The sequence below is a fragment of the Rhincodon typus genome, chromosome 42 (genome assembly GCF_021869965.1).
Source record: "Rhincodon typus isolate 14 chromosome 42, sRhiTyp1.1, whole genome shotgun sequence".
NCBI classification, from domain to species: Eukaryota; Metazoa; Chordata; class Chondrichthyes; order Orectolobiformes; family Rhincodontidae; genus Rhincodon; species Rhincodon typus.
The window spans coordinates 5,327,028-5,344,845 of record NC_063373.1 but is presented as its reverse complement, the minus strand read 5'-3'; the positions used below and the strand labels follow the sequence as shown (position 1 = coordinate 5,344,845).

At 44.6% G+C, this 17,818-nt stretch overlaps 2 protein-coding genes across 4 annotated transcripts in view; one reads left to right on the top strand and one right to left on the bottom strand.

Moving 5' to 3' along the window:
• Nucleotides 1-17,818, bottom strand: part of LOC109910676 (zinc finger protein 721-like) — a 114,407-nt gene that overhangs the window by 56,390 nt on the left and 40,199 nt on the right. The gene's annotated exons all lie outside the window — the stretch shown is intronic.
• LOC109917475 (zinc finger protein 391-like) lies at nucleotides 6,091-14,153 on the top strand. Of its 3 annotated transcripts, none has more exons than XM_048619044.1 (2): nucleotides 6,091-6,213; nucleotides 13,200-14,153. In XM_048619044.1, exon 2 carries the CDS (start codon nucleotides 13,308-13,310, stop codon nucleotides 14,007-14,009), a length of 702 nt encoding a protein of 233 aa, XP_048475001.1. In that variant the 5' UTR covers nucleotides 6,091-6,213; nucleotides 13,200-13,307; the 3' UTR covers nucleotides 14,010-14,153. The 3 variants fall into 3 exon arrangements, with proteins under 3 accessions (XP_048475001.1, XP_048475003.1, XP_048475002.1); XM_048619046.1 differs by having other exon boundaries at nucleotides 6,092-6,449; XM_048619045.1 differs by having other exon boundaries at nucleotides 6,108-6,200.

Genomic DNA, 17,818 nt, shown 5'->3' with positions numbered 1-17,818 from the left:
TGTTGATGGAAAGTATGTACAAGGTTTTAGTACTTTACTATTTATTCCAAATAAATAGAACAACTACAGGTAAACAGTTATGAATTGCTCTTCTACTTAAAACCTCTGATCGCTTTATCACCACCATTGGTGGTCCCTCATAGATGAGGATGACTCTCTTCCAGTCTCAGAGTGAGTCCGTTGGTGGCTGTACAGACCGATACGGCTACTGCAGGCTCTGTTACACTTGGGGCAGAAGGTGGTCATGGGAAGGGGTGGATGGGGCGCTGGTGTGGCAGCACGCTCCTTTCACTGTTTTCCCCTGGCTTCCGCATTTTTCCCCTGACGGCAAGCCTCGAGGTGTTCGATGCCTTCCTGAATACTCCCCCTCCACTTTGGACTGTCTTGGGCCAGTGACTTCCAGGTATCTGTGGGAATGCTGCACTTCGCCATTGAAGCCTTGAGGGTATCGCTGAAGCATTTCCTCTGCCCACCTGCCATATCGGAGCTGGGAGTAGAGCACCAGCTCGGTGAGTCTCGTGTTGGTCACGTGGACGATGTGCCCAGCCCTTCGAGGGTGGGCAGTGCCTCAATGCTGGCGATGTTGGCCTGGTGGAGGAAGCTGGTGTTGGTGTATCTTTCTTCCCAGCAGATTCGCAATATCTTGCACAGGCAGCGTTGGTGGTACTGCTTCAGTACCTTGAGATGTCTGCCAGTCGACGTCTCAGAGCCATACAGGAGGGCAGGAACCACCACAGCTCTGTATACAATGAGCTCGGTGTTGGATCTGATGTTGTTGTCTTTGAACACCGTTTCCCTAAGGCGGCCAAAGGCTGCGCTAGCACACTGGAGGGAAAGTCTTGATGTCCTTATTAACTTCCCTTCTATGCATGCATACAGACGAGCACAGGTAAGGCAAATAAACAAGGATGTGGTGGGTTAGAGGAAAGAACAAGGAACAGAAAACAGAAATTGGTGAAAAAGCTCAGCAGGTCTGGCAGCATCTGTGAACAGAATTCATAATTGATGTTTTAGGTTGAGTGACACTTCTTCTGTTCTGAGTAAGGGTCACCTGACCTGATATGTTGACTGATTTCACATTTCTTTTGCAGTTTTTTTGGTTTTTATTAAAAGAACTGTAAGCACAGGAACAGGCCCTTTGACCCTGTTAGCCATAGCCATAGCCTCAAGATTAGAGGGAGCAGATTTAGGACTGAATTGAGAAGGAATTTCTTCACCCAGAGGGTTGTTAATCTATGGAATTCCTTGCCCAGTGAAGTAGTTGACGCTACTTCAGTAAACTTTTTTAAAGATAAGGTAGATTTTTTTTGAACAATAAAGGAATTAAGGGTTACGGTGAGAACGCAGGTAAGTGGATCTGAGTCCACGAAAAGATCAGCCATGATCTTATTGAATGGCGGAGCAGGCTCAAAGGGCCAGACGGCCTACTCCTTCTCCTAGTTCTTATGTTCTTATGACCCACCGAGACTGGAAAGGCAGTTCAATGGTCCCTATTAGGGGTGGCACGGTGGCTCAGTGGTTAGCATTCTGCCTCACAGTGCCAGGGACCCAGGTCTGATTCCACCCTCGGGTGCCTGTCCGTGTTTGCACATTCTCCCCATGTCTGCGTGGGTGTGCTCTGCTTTCCTCCCACAGTCCAAAGATGTCCAGGTTAGGTGGATTGGCCACTGGAAATGCAGGGTTACGGCGAAAGCGTGGGTCGGGGTGCAATGCTGTTCAGTGGGTTGATGGCCTGAATGACCTGCTCCCACACCTTGCCATTTGGATACAAAATTGGCTTAATGGCAGGAGACAGAAGGTGGTGGTTTAGGGTTGTTTTTCAACTGGAGGCTGGTGACCACCAGTGTTCCAAAGGGATTGGTGCTGGGTCCACATTTGTTTGTCATTTACATAAACGATTTAGGTGAGAATATAGAATGCATGTTTAGTAAGTTTGCGGATGACACAAAGATTGAAGGTACAGTGGACGGTGAAGGAGGTTATCTAAGACTGCAAAGAGATCTTAATCAATTGGGTCAATGGGCTGAAGAGTGGCACATGGATTTTAATTTGGGTAAATGTGAGGTATTGCATTTTGGTAAAACAAACAAAGGCAAGACTTTTCCAATTAATGGTAGGGCCTTGGGTAGTGTTGTAGAACACAGAGACCTAGGGGTTCAGGTGCATAATTCTTTGAAGTTTGCATCACATGTAGACAGGGAGTTTAAGAAGGTGTTTAGCACACTTGCCTTCATTGTTCAGACCTTTGAGTATAGGAATTGGGATTTATGTTGAGGTTGTACAGGACATTGGTGAGGCCTCTTCTGGAGTACTGTGTCCATTCTGATCGCCCTGTTATAGGAAGGATATTATTAAATTGGAGAGGGTTCAGAGGAGATTTACCAGGATGTTGCCAGGAATGGAGGGTTTGAGTTGTAAGGAGAGGCTGGATAGGCTGGGACTTTTTTCCACTGGAGTGTAAGGGGTTTAGAGGTGACCTTATAGTGGTTTATAAAATCATGAGGGATATAGATAGAGTGAATAGTGGGTGTCTTTTCCCTAGGATGGGCGTTTCAAGGCTAGGGGACATATTTTTAAGGTGAGTGGAGAAAGATTTATAAAAGACACGACGGGCAAATTTTTTACACAGAAGATGGTTCGTGCGTGGAATCAACTTCCAGAGGAAGTGGTGGATGTGGGTACAGTTACAACGTTTAAAAGATATTTGGACAAGTACAGAAATTAGAAATGTTTGGAGAGATATGGGCCAAATGCAGGCAGGTGGGACTGGTTTAGTTGGCAATTACAGTCAGTGTGGACTAGTTAGACTAATCTGTTTCTGTGCTGTATGTCTATCTGATTTATGAAGGTTCGGCATATGTCTGCTGAAGTTTAGAAGACTAAGAAATGACTTGACGGAGAGTCTTCACAGAGTGCATTTGGAAAGCATGTTTCCTCTCATGGGAGATTTTAGATCTAGGATTAAAAATACAGGCCTCCCCATTGAAAAGAGAGGTGAGGAAAATTTGTTTTTTCTCTCACACAGAGGCTCATAGACTTTTGGCACACTCTTATTCAAAATGCAGTGGATACAAAGGCATCAAATATTTTTAAAGGCAGAGGTAGCTAGATTATTGACATGCAAAGGAGCTGAGGGTTAGCGGGTGGGCTGAGTATTTGGAATAATTAGATTGGCCACAATCTTATAGTGTATTATTTAAATGGAGAAAAGCTGCAACACCAAGGGACTTGGGGCTACTTATGCATGAAATGCAGAAAGCTAACACACAATGGCAGCAGATTGGTGGCCCTTATTTCAAGGGGGTTGGTATATAAGAGTAGGGTAGTCTTCCTGCAAGGTGCTGGTGAGACCACATCTGGAGTACTGGGAGCAGTTTTGATCACCTATTTTAAGGAAAGGTATCATTTCATTGGAGAAAGTTCAGAGAAGGTTCACTAGGATGATCCATGGTATGGAGGGATTATCTTATGAGCAAAGGCTGAATAGAGTCATAGAGTAATTTATGCATGCTGCCCAGCTTTCACAATTAAACTAGTCCCATTTGCCTGCATTTGGTCCATATCCTGCCATACCTATCCCATCCATGTACCTGTCTAAATGTTCCTTAAATGACAAAATTGTACTTGCTTCCACCACTACCTCCGGCAGTCCATTCCAGGCACTCATCACCCACTGTGTGAAAAATATTGCCACTGTGGACCCTTTTGTATCTCTTCTCTCTCACCTTAAAGCTCTGCCCTCTCATTTTAGACTCCTTTACACTGGGAAAAAGCCGTTGGCTATCTACTTTATTCATGTCCCTCATGATTTTATAGGTTGGGAGTCTACTCACTGGAGTTTAGAAGAATGAAAGGTGATCTCATTGAAATGTATGGGATTCTTAAGGGGCTTGATGGGGTGAATGCTGAGAGGATGTTTCCCCCCATGGGAGAATCTAGGACCAGAAGACATAGTTTCAGGTTAAAAAGCCATCAATTGAAGACTCAATTTGAGGAGGAATTTCTTCTCTCAATGGGCTGTGGGAGGGTGGGTAGGGGGTGGCAGAGTCCTTGTGCATATTTAAGACTGAGATTTGACTACACGTTTCCAGCTTTCACTGTTATTCTTCCTGGCTCTAAAAACAGCTGTAATGCAACCTTCTGTTCTAAGTCTAGGGATTCTGAACTATGGCAAAAAAAAATTGGCTTGACATCCTCCTCAGGGTTAACCCACATATCCAGTCCTGGACGGAATTAACAGTGACATTTGCATCAGAATCCAACACTTGCTGTTAGCCTTCGTGGGACCTCATGTTAAAACCTGTGTTGTCTGTGTTTCCTGTGTTGTCTCATCTCTCCTTCAAACAAGGTAGAGAACTCCGACTAAAATGTCATGAATGAATTTGCCCAGGTGTCCCACAGTACTGAAGTGGTCAAATCACTTTGAACATAAGCTGGTACCAAAGCAAAACACTCCCAACTTTACTAGGAACAAAGTTACAATAACCTTTAATACCAAACTATGCTATCTCTAATCCTATTTCGTCCCTTAAGTTTACAATACTTACTGAGTCGCTTGTAGATTTACCCAATTGCTGTCTCTCTCTGGCACTGTCTCTGGGTCGGCAAGGCTGCTTTCTTCCTCTCTAGATGGTCAGTTGGTGTATGCCTCTTGCCATACTGGTCTCCTCAGAAGGCCTCAGAAGATGCAAGAGATTCCAAGGGAACAGTCTGCAGGTGAACCCTGTTTTTATACCTTTGAGATGGTTTTCTGGAACTTTGTGTAGTTCTGACCAATCAGGGAGATACATTTAATAGTTTGAAACAATGTCAGTTATTTGAATGGCTTGCCACTGTTTGCTTCTTTATGTCGCAGGACCCGGTGCCTTTCTGTCTGGACCCTCCTTTGTTTGGTGGATAAGTCATTGGGGGTATGTCTGTCCAGGATAACTGTTGCCTTTTACATTATGCTAATGTTATTGGCACCTAACTGCTGTGCTTGCAGTGAGCCTGGTTTGTGGGTTTGGAAATTCAGAGTTTTAATTGGCCAATATACCCCACATCCCTTGCTGCTTGGCCCAAGTCAGTGATTTACCTATGTTTTAGCAGCCAGGATGCAGGTACACTTGTAAGTGAAATTGCTGGCATGATTTAGTGATACGATCCTGATTATGGAATATCTTGTGATGTCAGTGCTATTTTGAGCTTCTTTTTAATCAATGTGACTCGCTGCTGGTGGCAAGTCGAGCAATTCTGAATTTTAATTCTAAAATTTAAATTTTAAAACTCTGAACTAAACAGATAAAGGAAACATTGCAGTTTATCCAGGGCATACAGGTTGTCCAGAGGAACATTCATAAGAAGCATCATTCTTGATTGCTACCTGATGATTACTGCATTAAGTGAAATAAAAGACTTTTGGAAGGTACATGAATAGGAAAAGTTTAGAGGATATGGGCCAAATGCAGACAAATGGGAGTAATTTAGTTTGGGAAACTTGGCATGGACGAGTTGGACTGAAAGATCTGTTTCTGTGTGGTATGACTCCATGAGTTATGGTCCACCTGGTGTCTCAGAGATGAGATGAGTGAATTTGGGGATTTAATGTATTAATCAATTAAAACCTTCTAACTGATTATAGATTTAACAGCATCTTAGGTTTGTTTAGTAGATTCTCATCAATGGTGTGAACTTTGATCTTTTACTGATAAATTCTGTGTCTGATACTACTTCTCTCTCTAACGCCTGAAGAAGGACTGAGGCTCTGAAAGCTTGTGTTTTCAAATAAACCTGTTGGACTATAATCTGGTGTCCTGTGATTTCAAACCTTGCCCATCCCAGTCCACCACCAGCACCTCCACATTATGGGTGGAATAGAATAAAACAGAATGTCCTATATTGTCACTTGTACTCCAGTACAGTAGTTACAGCAAAAAGTTTTTATAATGGCGCAATCGTAGGTACAAGTACATAGGTACAAATCTTACAGTAAAAAAAATATAGTGTTATTATACAAAAGAGGAAGAAACGACCTCAAGACTTCTCGCCCAGGTTATAAAACTACCGGGGCACTAGGACCCTGCTGCAAACAACCTCTTGTCCCGCCCATATTCCTTTACGTCACTCGCATGCGGGTTGCTCCCCGCGAACCAAGATGGCGGCGGCTCACCAAAACTTAGTCCTGGCTACGGACCCGAGTGTCGCAAAAACGGGACCTGCAGGTTGTTAACCGAGGTTTGAAGTGTTTAATAAGTGTTTATAAACGTTCGCGGTCCACTCCCTCCACCCCGGCTCCCGCCGTCCCTCCTCGGTCCCGCACCCTTACTGTCTGCCGATGCGGAAAAGAAAACAGCGTCTCTGCCCCATTGTTATCATCGTCACTACGCATGCCCCAGACCCTGGAACAGTACTGCGCCTGCGCACCGCTCCCCCGTGACCTGGATGGGGGACCTTCAGCACCGCGAGGGATGGTGGGTAAAGAACCCAACGATTGTGCGTTGGTCTCTTTGTGTAATGTGAAATGTGGGGCAAGGCGTGTTGCAATCAATAACATTACGAGGAAAATTATAGTGGGAGTGTAAAGGACACTGAGGTGCAAGAGTTTGAAAGGGGAGGTAATGGCCTGATAGTATTTTCGCTGGACTGTTAATCCAGAGACCCAGGTAATGTTCTGGGGATCTGGGTTCGAATCCTGCAGATGGTAGAATTTGAAATTCAATAAATATCCATGTGGTTCACTAATGTCCTTTAGTGAAGGGAACTGCCATCCTTACCTACATGTGACTCCATACCCACAGCAATGTGATTGACTCTTAACTGGCCTTTGGGCAATGAATGCTGGTCTAGCCAGCGATACCTTCATCCTGTAAATGAATTTTTAAAAAAATTAAAAGTAAGAGTGGAAATTGTAGACACACTGACCATTATTTTTCAGTCTTCCATAGACACTGAGGTAGTACCAGAGGACTAGAGAATGGCATTTGCTACAACCTTGTTCAGAAAAAAGTTCAAAGAGCAACTACAGATTAACTTTTGTTTTCAGTTTAATTCCAGTCAAGGGAAAACTTTTAGAAACACGAATTCAGTGCTAAATTAATAGAAAGAAGTATAAAACCGATGAATTGCAGAAAGCCATCTTAGATTTCTTGAAGGGAAAGTGTGAGTCATAATTTATTGGAGGTTTTGAAAAGATACCAGAGAGCACTGATGAGGGGAATTCTATTGATATGGTGTGGGTGGATTTCCAATAGGAAGTTCATACAGTGTCACACAACGGACTTGTGAGAAAACATACAGCTCGTAGACTTAAAGGGTTTGGAACAATTTGGATTCTCAATTGCCTGAGTGACAGGACACAAAAACTGTAGTGTTATCAAGTAGGTCTAAAAATAATGGATGCTGTTTAGGCTGGAGGAAGATTTATAGTGGAGGTACCCAGGGGCCAGTGCTAGACCCTTGTATTTACTGATATAAGTTAATGGCTAAGACTGAGGTGTTGGGGACACCATTTCAAAGCTTGTAGACAAAACAAATCAGTGTGAGCTGGCAAGATGGATACAGAACTGGCTTAGTCATAGGAGACAGGGAGTAATGGTGGAAGGATGCTTTTCAGAATGGAGGATTGTGACGAGCATGTTCTGCACGGATCAGTGCTAGGACCTCTGCTGTTTGTGATCTATATAAATGATTTGGAGGAAAACATAGCTGGTCTAATTAGTAAGTATGGGGATGATACAAAGATTGGTGGAGTTGCGGATAGTGACAAGACTAGTCAGAGGATACAGTAGGATACAGATCAGTTGGAGGCATGGGAGGAAAAATGGCAGATGGAGTTTAATCCGGAAAAATGTGAGGTGATGCATTTTGGAATGTCAAGCACAGGTGGAAACTATACAGTGAATGGCAGAACCCTTAAGAGTATTGATATGCACAGGGATCTGGGTGTGGATGTCCACAGATCATTGAAGATGGCAGTGTAGGTAGATAACGTAGTAAAAAAGGCTTACGGCATGCTTGCCTTCCTTGGAAGGGGCATTGAGTATAAGCAGAGACAAGTTATGCTGCAGCTTTATAGAACTTTAGTTAGGCCACACTTGGAATATTGCATAAAGTTCTGGTCACCACGCTACCAGAAGGATGTGGATGCTTTGGAGAGGGTCAGTAAGGTTTACCAGGATGTTGCCTGGTATGGGGGATTTTAGCTATGAAAAAAAGTTGGCTAAACTGGGTTTGTTTTCACTGGAATGCAGAATTTTGAAGGGTGTGACCTAATGGAAGTTTATAAGGTTGTGAATGACATGAATAGGGTGGAAAGTATGAGGCTTTTTCCCAGGGTGAAGTGGCCAGTTACTAGGGGACACAGGTTCAAGGTGTGAGGGGGGAAGTATAAAAGACATGTGTGAGGCACATGTTTCACACAAAGGGTGGTGAGTGCCTGGAATGTGTTGACAGAGGAGGTGGTGGCAGCAGACACAATAGCAGCATTCAAGAAGTACCTGGACAAATATATGAATAGGAAAGGAATAGAAGGATACAGATTCTGTAAGTGAAGACAGTTTTAGTATGGAAGGACAAAATGTGGTGGCGCAGGCTCGGAGGGCTGAAAGGCCTGTTCCCATGCTGTTTTTTTTTTGTTCTTAGGTTTAAACCTTGGATGCATCATATATTGTAAGGAAGATAGTATTGAGCTTCAAAAAGTTGTAGATAAGGGGACGGAGTGAGTGCGTTTATGGCAGATGATGTTCATTGCAGAGAAATGTGAAGTAATTCATTTTGGTAGGAAAAACATGCATTTAGCACGCTTGTCTTCATTGCTCAGACTTTTGAGTATAGGTGTTCTGAGGAAGGGTCACCGGACCCGAAACATTAAATCTGACTTTTTCTTCGTAGATGCTGCCAGACCTGCTGAGCTTTTCCAGCAACTTCTGTTTTTGTTTTGAGTTTAAGAGTTGGGACATTATATTGAAGTTGTACAGGATGTTAGCGAGGCCTATTCTGGAGCACTGTGTCCAGTTCTGGTCTCCCTGTTATACGAAAGATATTACTAAGCTGGAGAGGATTCAGAGAAGATTTACCAGGATGTTGCTGGGAATGGACGGTTTGAGTTTTAAGGAGAGGCTGGATAGTCTGGGCCTTTTCTTCACTGGAATGTAGAGGTTGAGAGGTGACCATATGGAGGTTTATAAAATCATGAGTATAACTAAGGTGATTGGCAAATGTGTTTTCACTAGGGTGGGAGGTTTCAAGACTAGGGGGCATATTTCTAAGGTAAGAGGAGAAAAATTTAGAGAAGACATGAGGTGCAATTATTTTTACACAGTGGTTTGTGAGTGGAATGAACATCCTGAGGAAGTGGTGGATATGGGCATAGTTACAACCTTTTAAAGACATTTGGACAGGTAAGTGGATAGGAAGGATGTAGAGCGATATGGGCCAAATGCAGGCAAGTAGGACGAGTTTAGTTTGGGAAACTTGGCCTTTGTGAAAGTGCTGACGAAGTTAATGTGAATGGTTCCAGAGATGGGGATCTTCAGTTATGCAGATCAATTGGAGAAGATCGTACTGTTTCTCAAGGGGAAGTGTAGGCTGAGAGGAGATGTGATTGAATCATGAGGTTCACAATCATGAGGTGTCTGGACAGAGAATCTGTTCCTGCTTGTGAACGCATCAAGAATAAGAGGATAGAGATTAATTGGGACAGAGAGGACAGAGGATAATTGAGGATAAAAGAGAACAGAGAATAATTGGGCAAAAGAAGCAATATGAGACAAAACCTTTTCATGCAGCAAATGGTTACGGGCTGAAAAACATTGACTAAGTGTATGGTGGGGCCAGGTACAACTGAGGCATTCAACAGGGAAATGAATGGTTCTTTGAAGAGTAAGAATGTGTAGTGTTATGTGGAGAAAGTAGGACAAAGGCAGTAAGTGAGATGCTCACCAGATGGCTGGTTCAGACATGTTGTCTTAAATTACCTCCTCCTGTGCTGGAAGGGTTTTGTGATTCTGTGAACATTTGACACCAAACCACATTGACATCAGGCCAGGTGATCAAAAGCTTGGTCAAAGAGGTCGGTTTGAAGGAGTGTCTTAAAGGAGGAAAGTGAACTGTGGAGTTGGAGAGGTTTTGCGAGGGAATTTCAGAGCTTATTGTTTCCCGTGGCAAAACAGGGATGCTCAAGAGGAAAGAATTAAAGGAACTCAAAGATCTTGGAGGCTTGTGGGATCAGAAGTGATTGTGGTGATAGGGAAGGGCATAGTCAAAGAGAAAGTTCAAAACAAAGTGGGCGGCCGGTGGCTCAGCGGTTATCACTGTTGCCTCCCAGCGCCAGGGAGCTGGGTTCGATTTCACCCTCAGGCGACTGTCTGTGTGGAGTTTGCATGTCTCCCAGCGTCCTCGTGGGTTTCCTCCGGGTGCTCTGGTTCCCTCCCACAGTCCAAAGATGTGCAGGTTAGTTGAATATGCATTGCTAAATTGCCCTATAGTGTCCAGGGATGTGCAGGCTGGATAGATTAGCCATGGGAATTTCAGAGTTATGGAGATAGAATGGGATGCTGTTCAGAGGGATGGTGTGGAATGTATAGGCCAAATGGCCTGCTTCAACACTAGGGATTCTATGATTCTATAATTTGGAAATGGAAGATGTGCAGGGAAATGATCACAGGAGCAATGGCTGAATAAGACGTTGTGAGAGTAAGGACACAGACTGTAGAATTGTTGGTGATCTCAGATTTACGAGGTGGTTTGAATGTGGGAGGCTACACAGAACAGCCAAATTTCAAGGTGACAAAGAAGGGGATGAGGGTTTCAGCAGGTGTTGAGCTGAGAATAGATATTGTTCTGTGGTCAGAAGCTCAGCTGGAGGCGAAATATGGTACTTGTGGATTGTGACCGGTCTTTACCAGTCTCAAGGAGAGGGATGGAGTCTGAAGAAAAAGAACAGAGTTTGTAGCAGGGCCTGAAGACAATAGCTTTGGTCTTCTCTATTTAAGTAGAAGACATTTCTGCTTCTCCGGTGCTGGGTGTCAGACCGGCCAGAGTGTTGTGTGTGTTGGTAGGGAAACAAGAATAGGAGCAGGAGTGGGCCATTCAGCTCCCAAAACCTGCACCACGATTTGACCAGATCATGGTTGATTTGCCCCATGCCTCAACTTCTCTTTTGTATCAGCTCCTCAGAGCCCAAAGCTTCCCGATATTTCAAAGATCTATCTCCCTTTTCTTTGAATTCAACTAACCAGCCTCCACCATTCTCTGGGTAGAGAATTCTGGACATTCTTGGACCCTCTGGGAGAAGAAATTTCCCGCATTCAGAATTAAACGAGGGCTCCTTAGTCTATAACAATATCTGCTAGTTTCAGTCATAGTGTTATACAGCATAGAACTGAACTCTTTTGTCCACGTTTACCATATTCCCAAACTAAGCTAGTCCCACTTGCCTGCATTTGGCCCATATCCCTCCAAACCTTTCCTATTCATGTACTTGTCCAAATGTCTTTTAAACGTTGTAACCGAACCTGCATCCATCACTTTGACTGGCAGTTCATACATGAACCACGCTGTGTATAAAGAGGTTGCCCCCATGTCCATTTTAAAACTTCCTCCTTTCATTAAAATAAATGTTCCCTAGTTTTGAACTCCTCCACCCTAGGGAAAAGACCCTTGCTATTTTCCTTATATATGCCCGTCATGATTTTGTAAACCTCTCTAAGGTCACCCCTCAATCACCATTCCTGACAATATCCAGGTAAATCTTTCCCGAACACTCTCTAACTTAATGATATCCTTCCTATACCAGGGCAACAAGAACTGTACACCTTACTCCAGAAGAGGCCTTACCTACGTCCTGTACAACCTAAACATGACGTCCCAACTCCGAGAGTCAATGTCTGAACTATTGAGGCAAGATGCTAAATGCTTTCTTAGCCACCCTGTCTATCTGTGACACAAATTTCAAAGAATTATATACCTGAACCCCTTGGACTGTCTGTTCTACAACACTACCCAGGGCCCTACCATTAATTGTTTAAGTCCTGCCCTTGTTTGAATTACTAAAATGCAATACCTCGCATTCATCCAAATTAAACTCCGTCTGCCACTCCTCAGCCCATTGACCCAATTGATCAATATCACTTTGTAATCTTAGATCACCATCTTCACTGCCCAGTTTACTACCAATTTTGGGCAGCATCTGCAAACTCACTAGCCATGCCTTCTATATTCTCATCCAAATCATTTATATAAATGACAAACAAAATTGGACCCAGTACCAATCCCTGTGGAATATCACTGGTCACAGGCCTCTAGTCCAAAAAAAAAAGCGTGCACCACCACCCTCTGTCTCCTTCCGTCAAGCCAATTTTGTACCCAGTTGGCAAGCTCACCCTGAATTCCATGTGATCTAACTTTACTAATTAGTCTACCATGCAGAACCTTGTCAAAGGCTTTACTAAAGTCCATATAAACAATGTCTACCACTCTGCCCTCATCAATGTTTTTGGTTACTTTCTTAAAAAGCTCAATCAGATTTGTGAGTTACGATTTCTTTCACACAAAACCATGCTGACTGTCCCTAATCATTCCTTGCCTCTCCAAATGCATGTAAATCCTATCTTTCAGAATCACCAACAACGTACCACTGATGTCACACTCACAGGCCTATAGTTCCCAGGCTTCTCATATTCCCAGCATCCTCTGCACATCTACCCTCACAATCATCCTCAGAATTTTGTAGGTTTCGATAAGATCTCCATCATTTTTCTAAACTCAGGGCCTAAATTGTTCAGCCACTCTGGATAAGTCAACCCTTTCATCCCAGGAATCAACCTAGTGAATCTTCAGAGGTGATGATGCTCACATACACCCACTGCCCTGATCCTTCTGGTTGGTGGAGTTTGAGGGTTTGGGAGATTCTGCTAGTAATGGTTTGAGATGTGGATGTATAAAATCCCGTTTCATTCAGCACCCTCTGATGCTCCCACCCTCTGGCTGCCCTCCCAACGAAACCAGAGTCTGGCGTAATTCCAGACTGGGTGACAGATTCGCATCCCTGATGAACATTAGTTGAGTTTTTATGGTAAATCAACATCTTCCCGTGGCTGCTTTGTCCTCGTGTCATTCCCACAGATGACCAGATTCGTTTAGCTCAACTTCACAACCTGTCTTTGTGTTTTTTCATGGGCTCTTTCTGCTTCCTTTCTTTCTGTTTTAACTCCATTTCACAGGGTGTTAGAAGGAGAGGATTTGCAGCCGGGAAACCTGAACCATACATCACATTTGTGCCTGACATAGCCACCAATTTATCGTAACTTGAGCAACGTTGGATCTTGAGCATGGAAGGGGAAAACACTGTTCACAGCGGGGAGAAACTGTTCACCTGCTCTGTGTGCGGGCAAGACTTCAGCCGATCGTCTGCCCTATCGCGACACAAGCTCTGCCATACCGGCGAGAAACCGTGGAAATGTGGGGACTGCGGGAAAGGATTCAATTATCCGGTTGAACTGGAATCTCATCGGCGCAGTCACACCGGGGAGAAACCATTCACCTGTTCTGAGTGCGGGAAGGGATTCACCCTGTCGTGCAACTTGTTGGCTCACCAGCGGGTTCACTCTGATGAGAGACCTTTCAAATGCCCGGACTGTGGCAAGTGCTTCAAAAGTGCCGGGGAGCTGATGCGCCATGAACGCATTCACACTGACGAGAGGCCGTTCCGATGCTCTGACTGCGGGACCGGGTTCAAGCAGTTATCTGACCTCACCGTCCACCAGCGGGTTCACACCGGGGAGAAGCCCTTCACCTGCCCTGACTGTGGGAAAGGATTCACCCAGCTGGCGAACTTGCTGACCCACCAGCGCATCCACACCGGGGAGAGGCCGTTCACCTGCTCGGTGTGCGGGAAGGGGTTCACCACCTTATCCAACCAGCTGGAACACCAGCGAGTTCACACCGGGGAGAGGCCATTCACCTGCTCCGTGTGTAAGAAGGGATTCGCTCACTCATCCACCCTGCTGAGACACCAGCGGGTTCACAAGTAAACCAGTGTGATCGGATTAATCACATCCAGGACTGGAAACATTATCACCGCGGTTTGTTTCTGCTGATGTTAATTCCTAAAACTGAGCTGGAGTTTAATAATATTCTGGATAAAAGTCAAAATAAATCATTTCAAACATTTTAAAGAGATGCATGTCAAGCCTTTAATTTCTTTGTCATGAGTGAATTTGTTTTGAGTTGTGCCTCTCTCTTTTTCATTTTGCCTCCTCCTGGCTTCCACTGTGTGCTCACGAAGGAGGGTCTTATGGGCTTCTTTATCCCTCATGATTCAGGCTATCCAATCAGCTGTTTGTTCTACTTCCCTCCCTTTCCCAAACCCACTGGGCCAAATCTTCTTTAAACTTCCTATTTGTCCAGGCCCTGAAATGTGCATGTTTCTCTAGTTTCTTTCTTCTTTCCCCTCACATTTTCTCAGGGTTTATTTTGTCCCTTAGACCCACCTGACCACTCAACCACATTCCCACTAGACAACTGAGTACAGAACAGAGGGAGGGAGGGAAGGAAGGGAAAATTCCCCAGCTCTGCACCAGACAGCTAACGATCCTGAATCAGTGTCCGAGGCTCCGCAAGGTGTTGCAAAACCTCTCCTGGACCAGTTACTGGCTCCATCCCTCCTGGCTGTAGAAGTGACAAGCAAGTGACTGTGGAGGGGATAGCTGACATTGCATATGGTCCACGTTTACACAAGCAAAGACAGGATGGCACTGCACACGTACACTGGTCTGTTGATTACCGGCTGTGCTCTGAACATACTCAGGACTGAAAGTGGAGGAAAGAAGTGGAGAGGTGTGTTTGGATTTTGGCCCAGGGTGAAGGGACAGTGTGTTGTGCGGGACAGGGATTTACAGCTTTTGGGGAAACAAAACGGTAGGAGAGAAAGAAATGTCCTGTAGAAACTGGAATGGTCTGAATTTCTATCCTGTATTGACTGCAATGACTTTTGTCCTTTTGCAGGTCTTTAGAAGCGAAGGATTTTCAGATGGGAGACTCAAACCAAACATCGCATCAGGATCTAACAGAGTCACTCAGTTCATCAGAACCTGTATATCATCAGCCTTTGACTGTGGAAAGTGAAATGTTTCTCTGTTCTGTCTCTGCAATAAGGTTTTGAATATTCAGCGAGACTGGAAAAGTACCGATGGATGTATGCACCCAAGTCAGGTTGTTCCGGTGAACCTACAGTGGAGAGAGCTGCAACCAGTTCCACAACCTGAGAAAGATCAAAACATTCACAGTACGGGGGGGATGTTATCAGTGTGTTTTGTGTATGGATGAGGCCCAACCCCTGAGAACCACAAGGACACCCACACCATGGAGAAACTGCGGAAATGTTTGGACTGTGGAAAAGGATTTAATTACCCATCCCAGTTGGAAATCCATCAATGCAGTCACACCGGGGAGAAGCCACGCACCTGTTCCGTGTGCGGGAAAGGATTTACTCAGACATCCTCCCTCATGTTACACCAGTGAATTCACAGTGAGGAGAGGCCGTTCAGCTGCACTCACTGCGGATAGATGTTCAGATCTTTGTCCGATCTGAATCAACACTGGCGGGTTCACACTGGGGAGAGGCCTTTCACCTGCTCCATGTGTGGGAAGGCATTCACAAAGTCATCCAATCTGGTGACTCACCAGCGGATCAATTCCGAGGAGAAGCCATTCAACTGCACTCACTGCGGAAAGAGGTTCAAGCATTCGCACAGCCTCAGTGAACGCCAGCGGGCTCACACTGGGGAGGGGCTGCTGACCTGTCCTATCTGTGGGAAGACCTTCACAAAGTTGCACAATCTGATGGTTCACCAGCGAATTCACACAGGAGAGAAACCATTCACCTGCTCCGTGTGTGGAACGAGATTCAGTCTTTCATCCGCTCTCAAGTCACACCAACTAATTCACACTAAGGAGAAGCCTTTCAGCTGCACTTACTGTGATAAGAGTTTCAGATGTTCGTCCACTCTCCTTGTTCACCAGCGAGTTCACACCGGAGAGAGACCATTCACCTGCTCTGCGTGTGGGAAAGGATTCACCAGGTCCTTCAACCTATTGGCTCATAAGCAAGCTCATAAATGACTGCAGGAGATGCGTTCTGCTGTTACTAATGCTGTTAATCACATCCAGGATTGGGAGTCTGACAATATTAGGTTGTTTCTTCTGAAGTTAACAACGCTGTAACAGGCTGGAATTTAATTTTCTGGACATATCACTGATTTTCAAGGTTGCAATTTCCCCCTTTTTCTCCTTGAAAAGTGCCATATTCAATCCTTCCCTTTAATTCAAGAAATCTCATCCAGAACTCAATAAATTTTTGAACTTTTACTTCAATCTTACATTGACCTTTGGCGCAAAATCTACAACTCAGTGTCTGAAAGGTACCATCGACAAACAACTCCAATTAGTTGATTAACCCTTCCTGACAGTTCTTGCACATTCTATCACCGTGGTGCCTCCATTACGAAGTTATGTTATTGAGGAACGAGAAACAGAACAGTGAAATATTTTACAGGCACATCAATAAAACCTTCATCAATCGACATTGGTATTGACAAAGGTTAGAAGTTGCTGAGTTCATTCATTCCAGCCAAATTGCACATGCGTAGAAACTCCCAGCCACTGCTACAACTTCATGACCTCCTATTCTAGATGGATGTCTGCAAAGGGTCATGTGTTTCTGTTGTGGGTTTTGATGTAACTGAATTTCAAACCACTCATCTTTGAGCAAACAGGGCAGGATTTTAATCCTTTATTCATTAATGCGATGAGGGCATCACTGGCTAGGCAGCATTTATGGCCCAGCCCTAATTGCCCAGGGGGCAGTTCAGAATCAACTGCATTGGTGTGGGTCTGGAGTCACGTGTAGGCCCGACCAGCTAAGGATGACAGTCTCCTTCTCAAAAGGACACTAGTGAACCTAGTGCGATTTTCTGACAAGTAACAATGGATTCGTGGTCATTAGATTCTTAATTCCAGATATTTTATTGAATTCGAATTCCACCATCTGCTGTGGTGGAATTGTGAACTTGGGTCCCCCAGATTGTTATCTGGGTCTCTGGATTAACAGTCCAGCGATAATACCACTAGGCCATTCCCTCCATCTTAATGACCCCTCCTGTTCCAAAGACTAATGGATTGTTTCCCCTATGTCTGTAACATGGTTTTCTTTGCTGTAAACGTCAGGAAGCTAGGCTGTGGGGCAGGGTGTCACATCTTTCATCTCTGATACCATTGAATAATACCCCACAGAAGCAAATCATTAAGTGCAGAGAAAGCTGCGACCATGTCTGGCTGACTCTCCAATTGTGGATCCTCATCAGGCAATGGCGACTGCTCTAGCTCAAGCATTGAGCCTGTTTGCAGGATGGAACATGGTCATGTTCCGAGGATTTTCCTTGATGGCTGCTGGAGGATCAGCAGGATGTCTAAAAACATGTTCTAAGGATGCTTGCAAGCCTGACATGGAGGTCCAAAATATTGACTTTCACACCTGGGAGACACTGACTGACAACAGAGGAAGATAGCAACATCACATCACCTGTGGAGTGAGCATATGTCTCCATGGCATTCAGTAGCTACAGTGAACAGGCAGCAACACCGAAAACAACAACAATGTACATTGTCACCTGAAATTCATTTCACATGTGGCAGAACCTGCCTCTTGCAGATAGGGCTCTTCAGACATCAATAAAAGTACTGCAGGTACCTCATCTTACAGATATGGAAGGTTGGCAACAGAATATCACCATCCTCTAGTTCATACACTTGCTGTGACCTTCCTGCTGATTTGCTCCACTAT

Excerpts from the sequence above, each read along its gene's own strand:
- LOC109917475 (XM_048619044.1), top strand. The coding sequence starts at position 13,308 with ATGGAAGGGGAAAACACTGTTCACAGCGGGGAGAAACTGTTCACCTGC.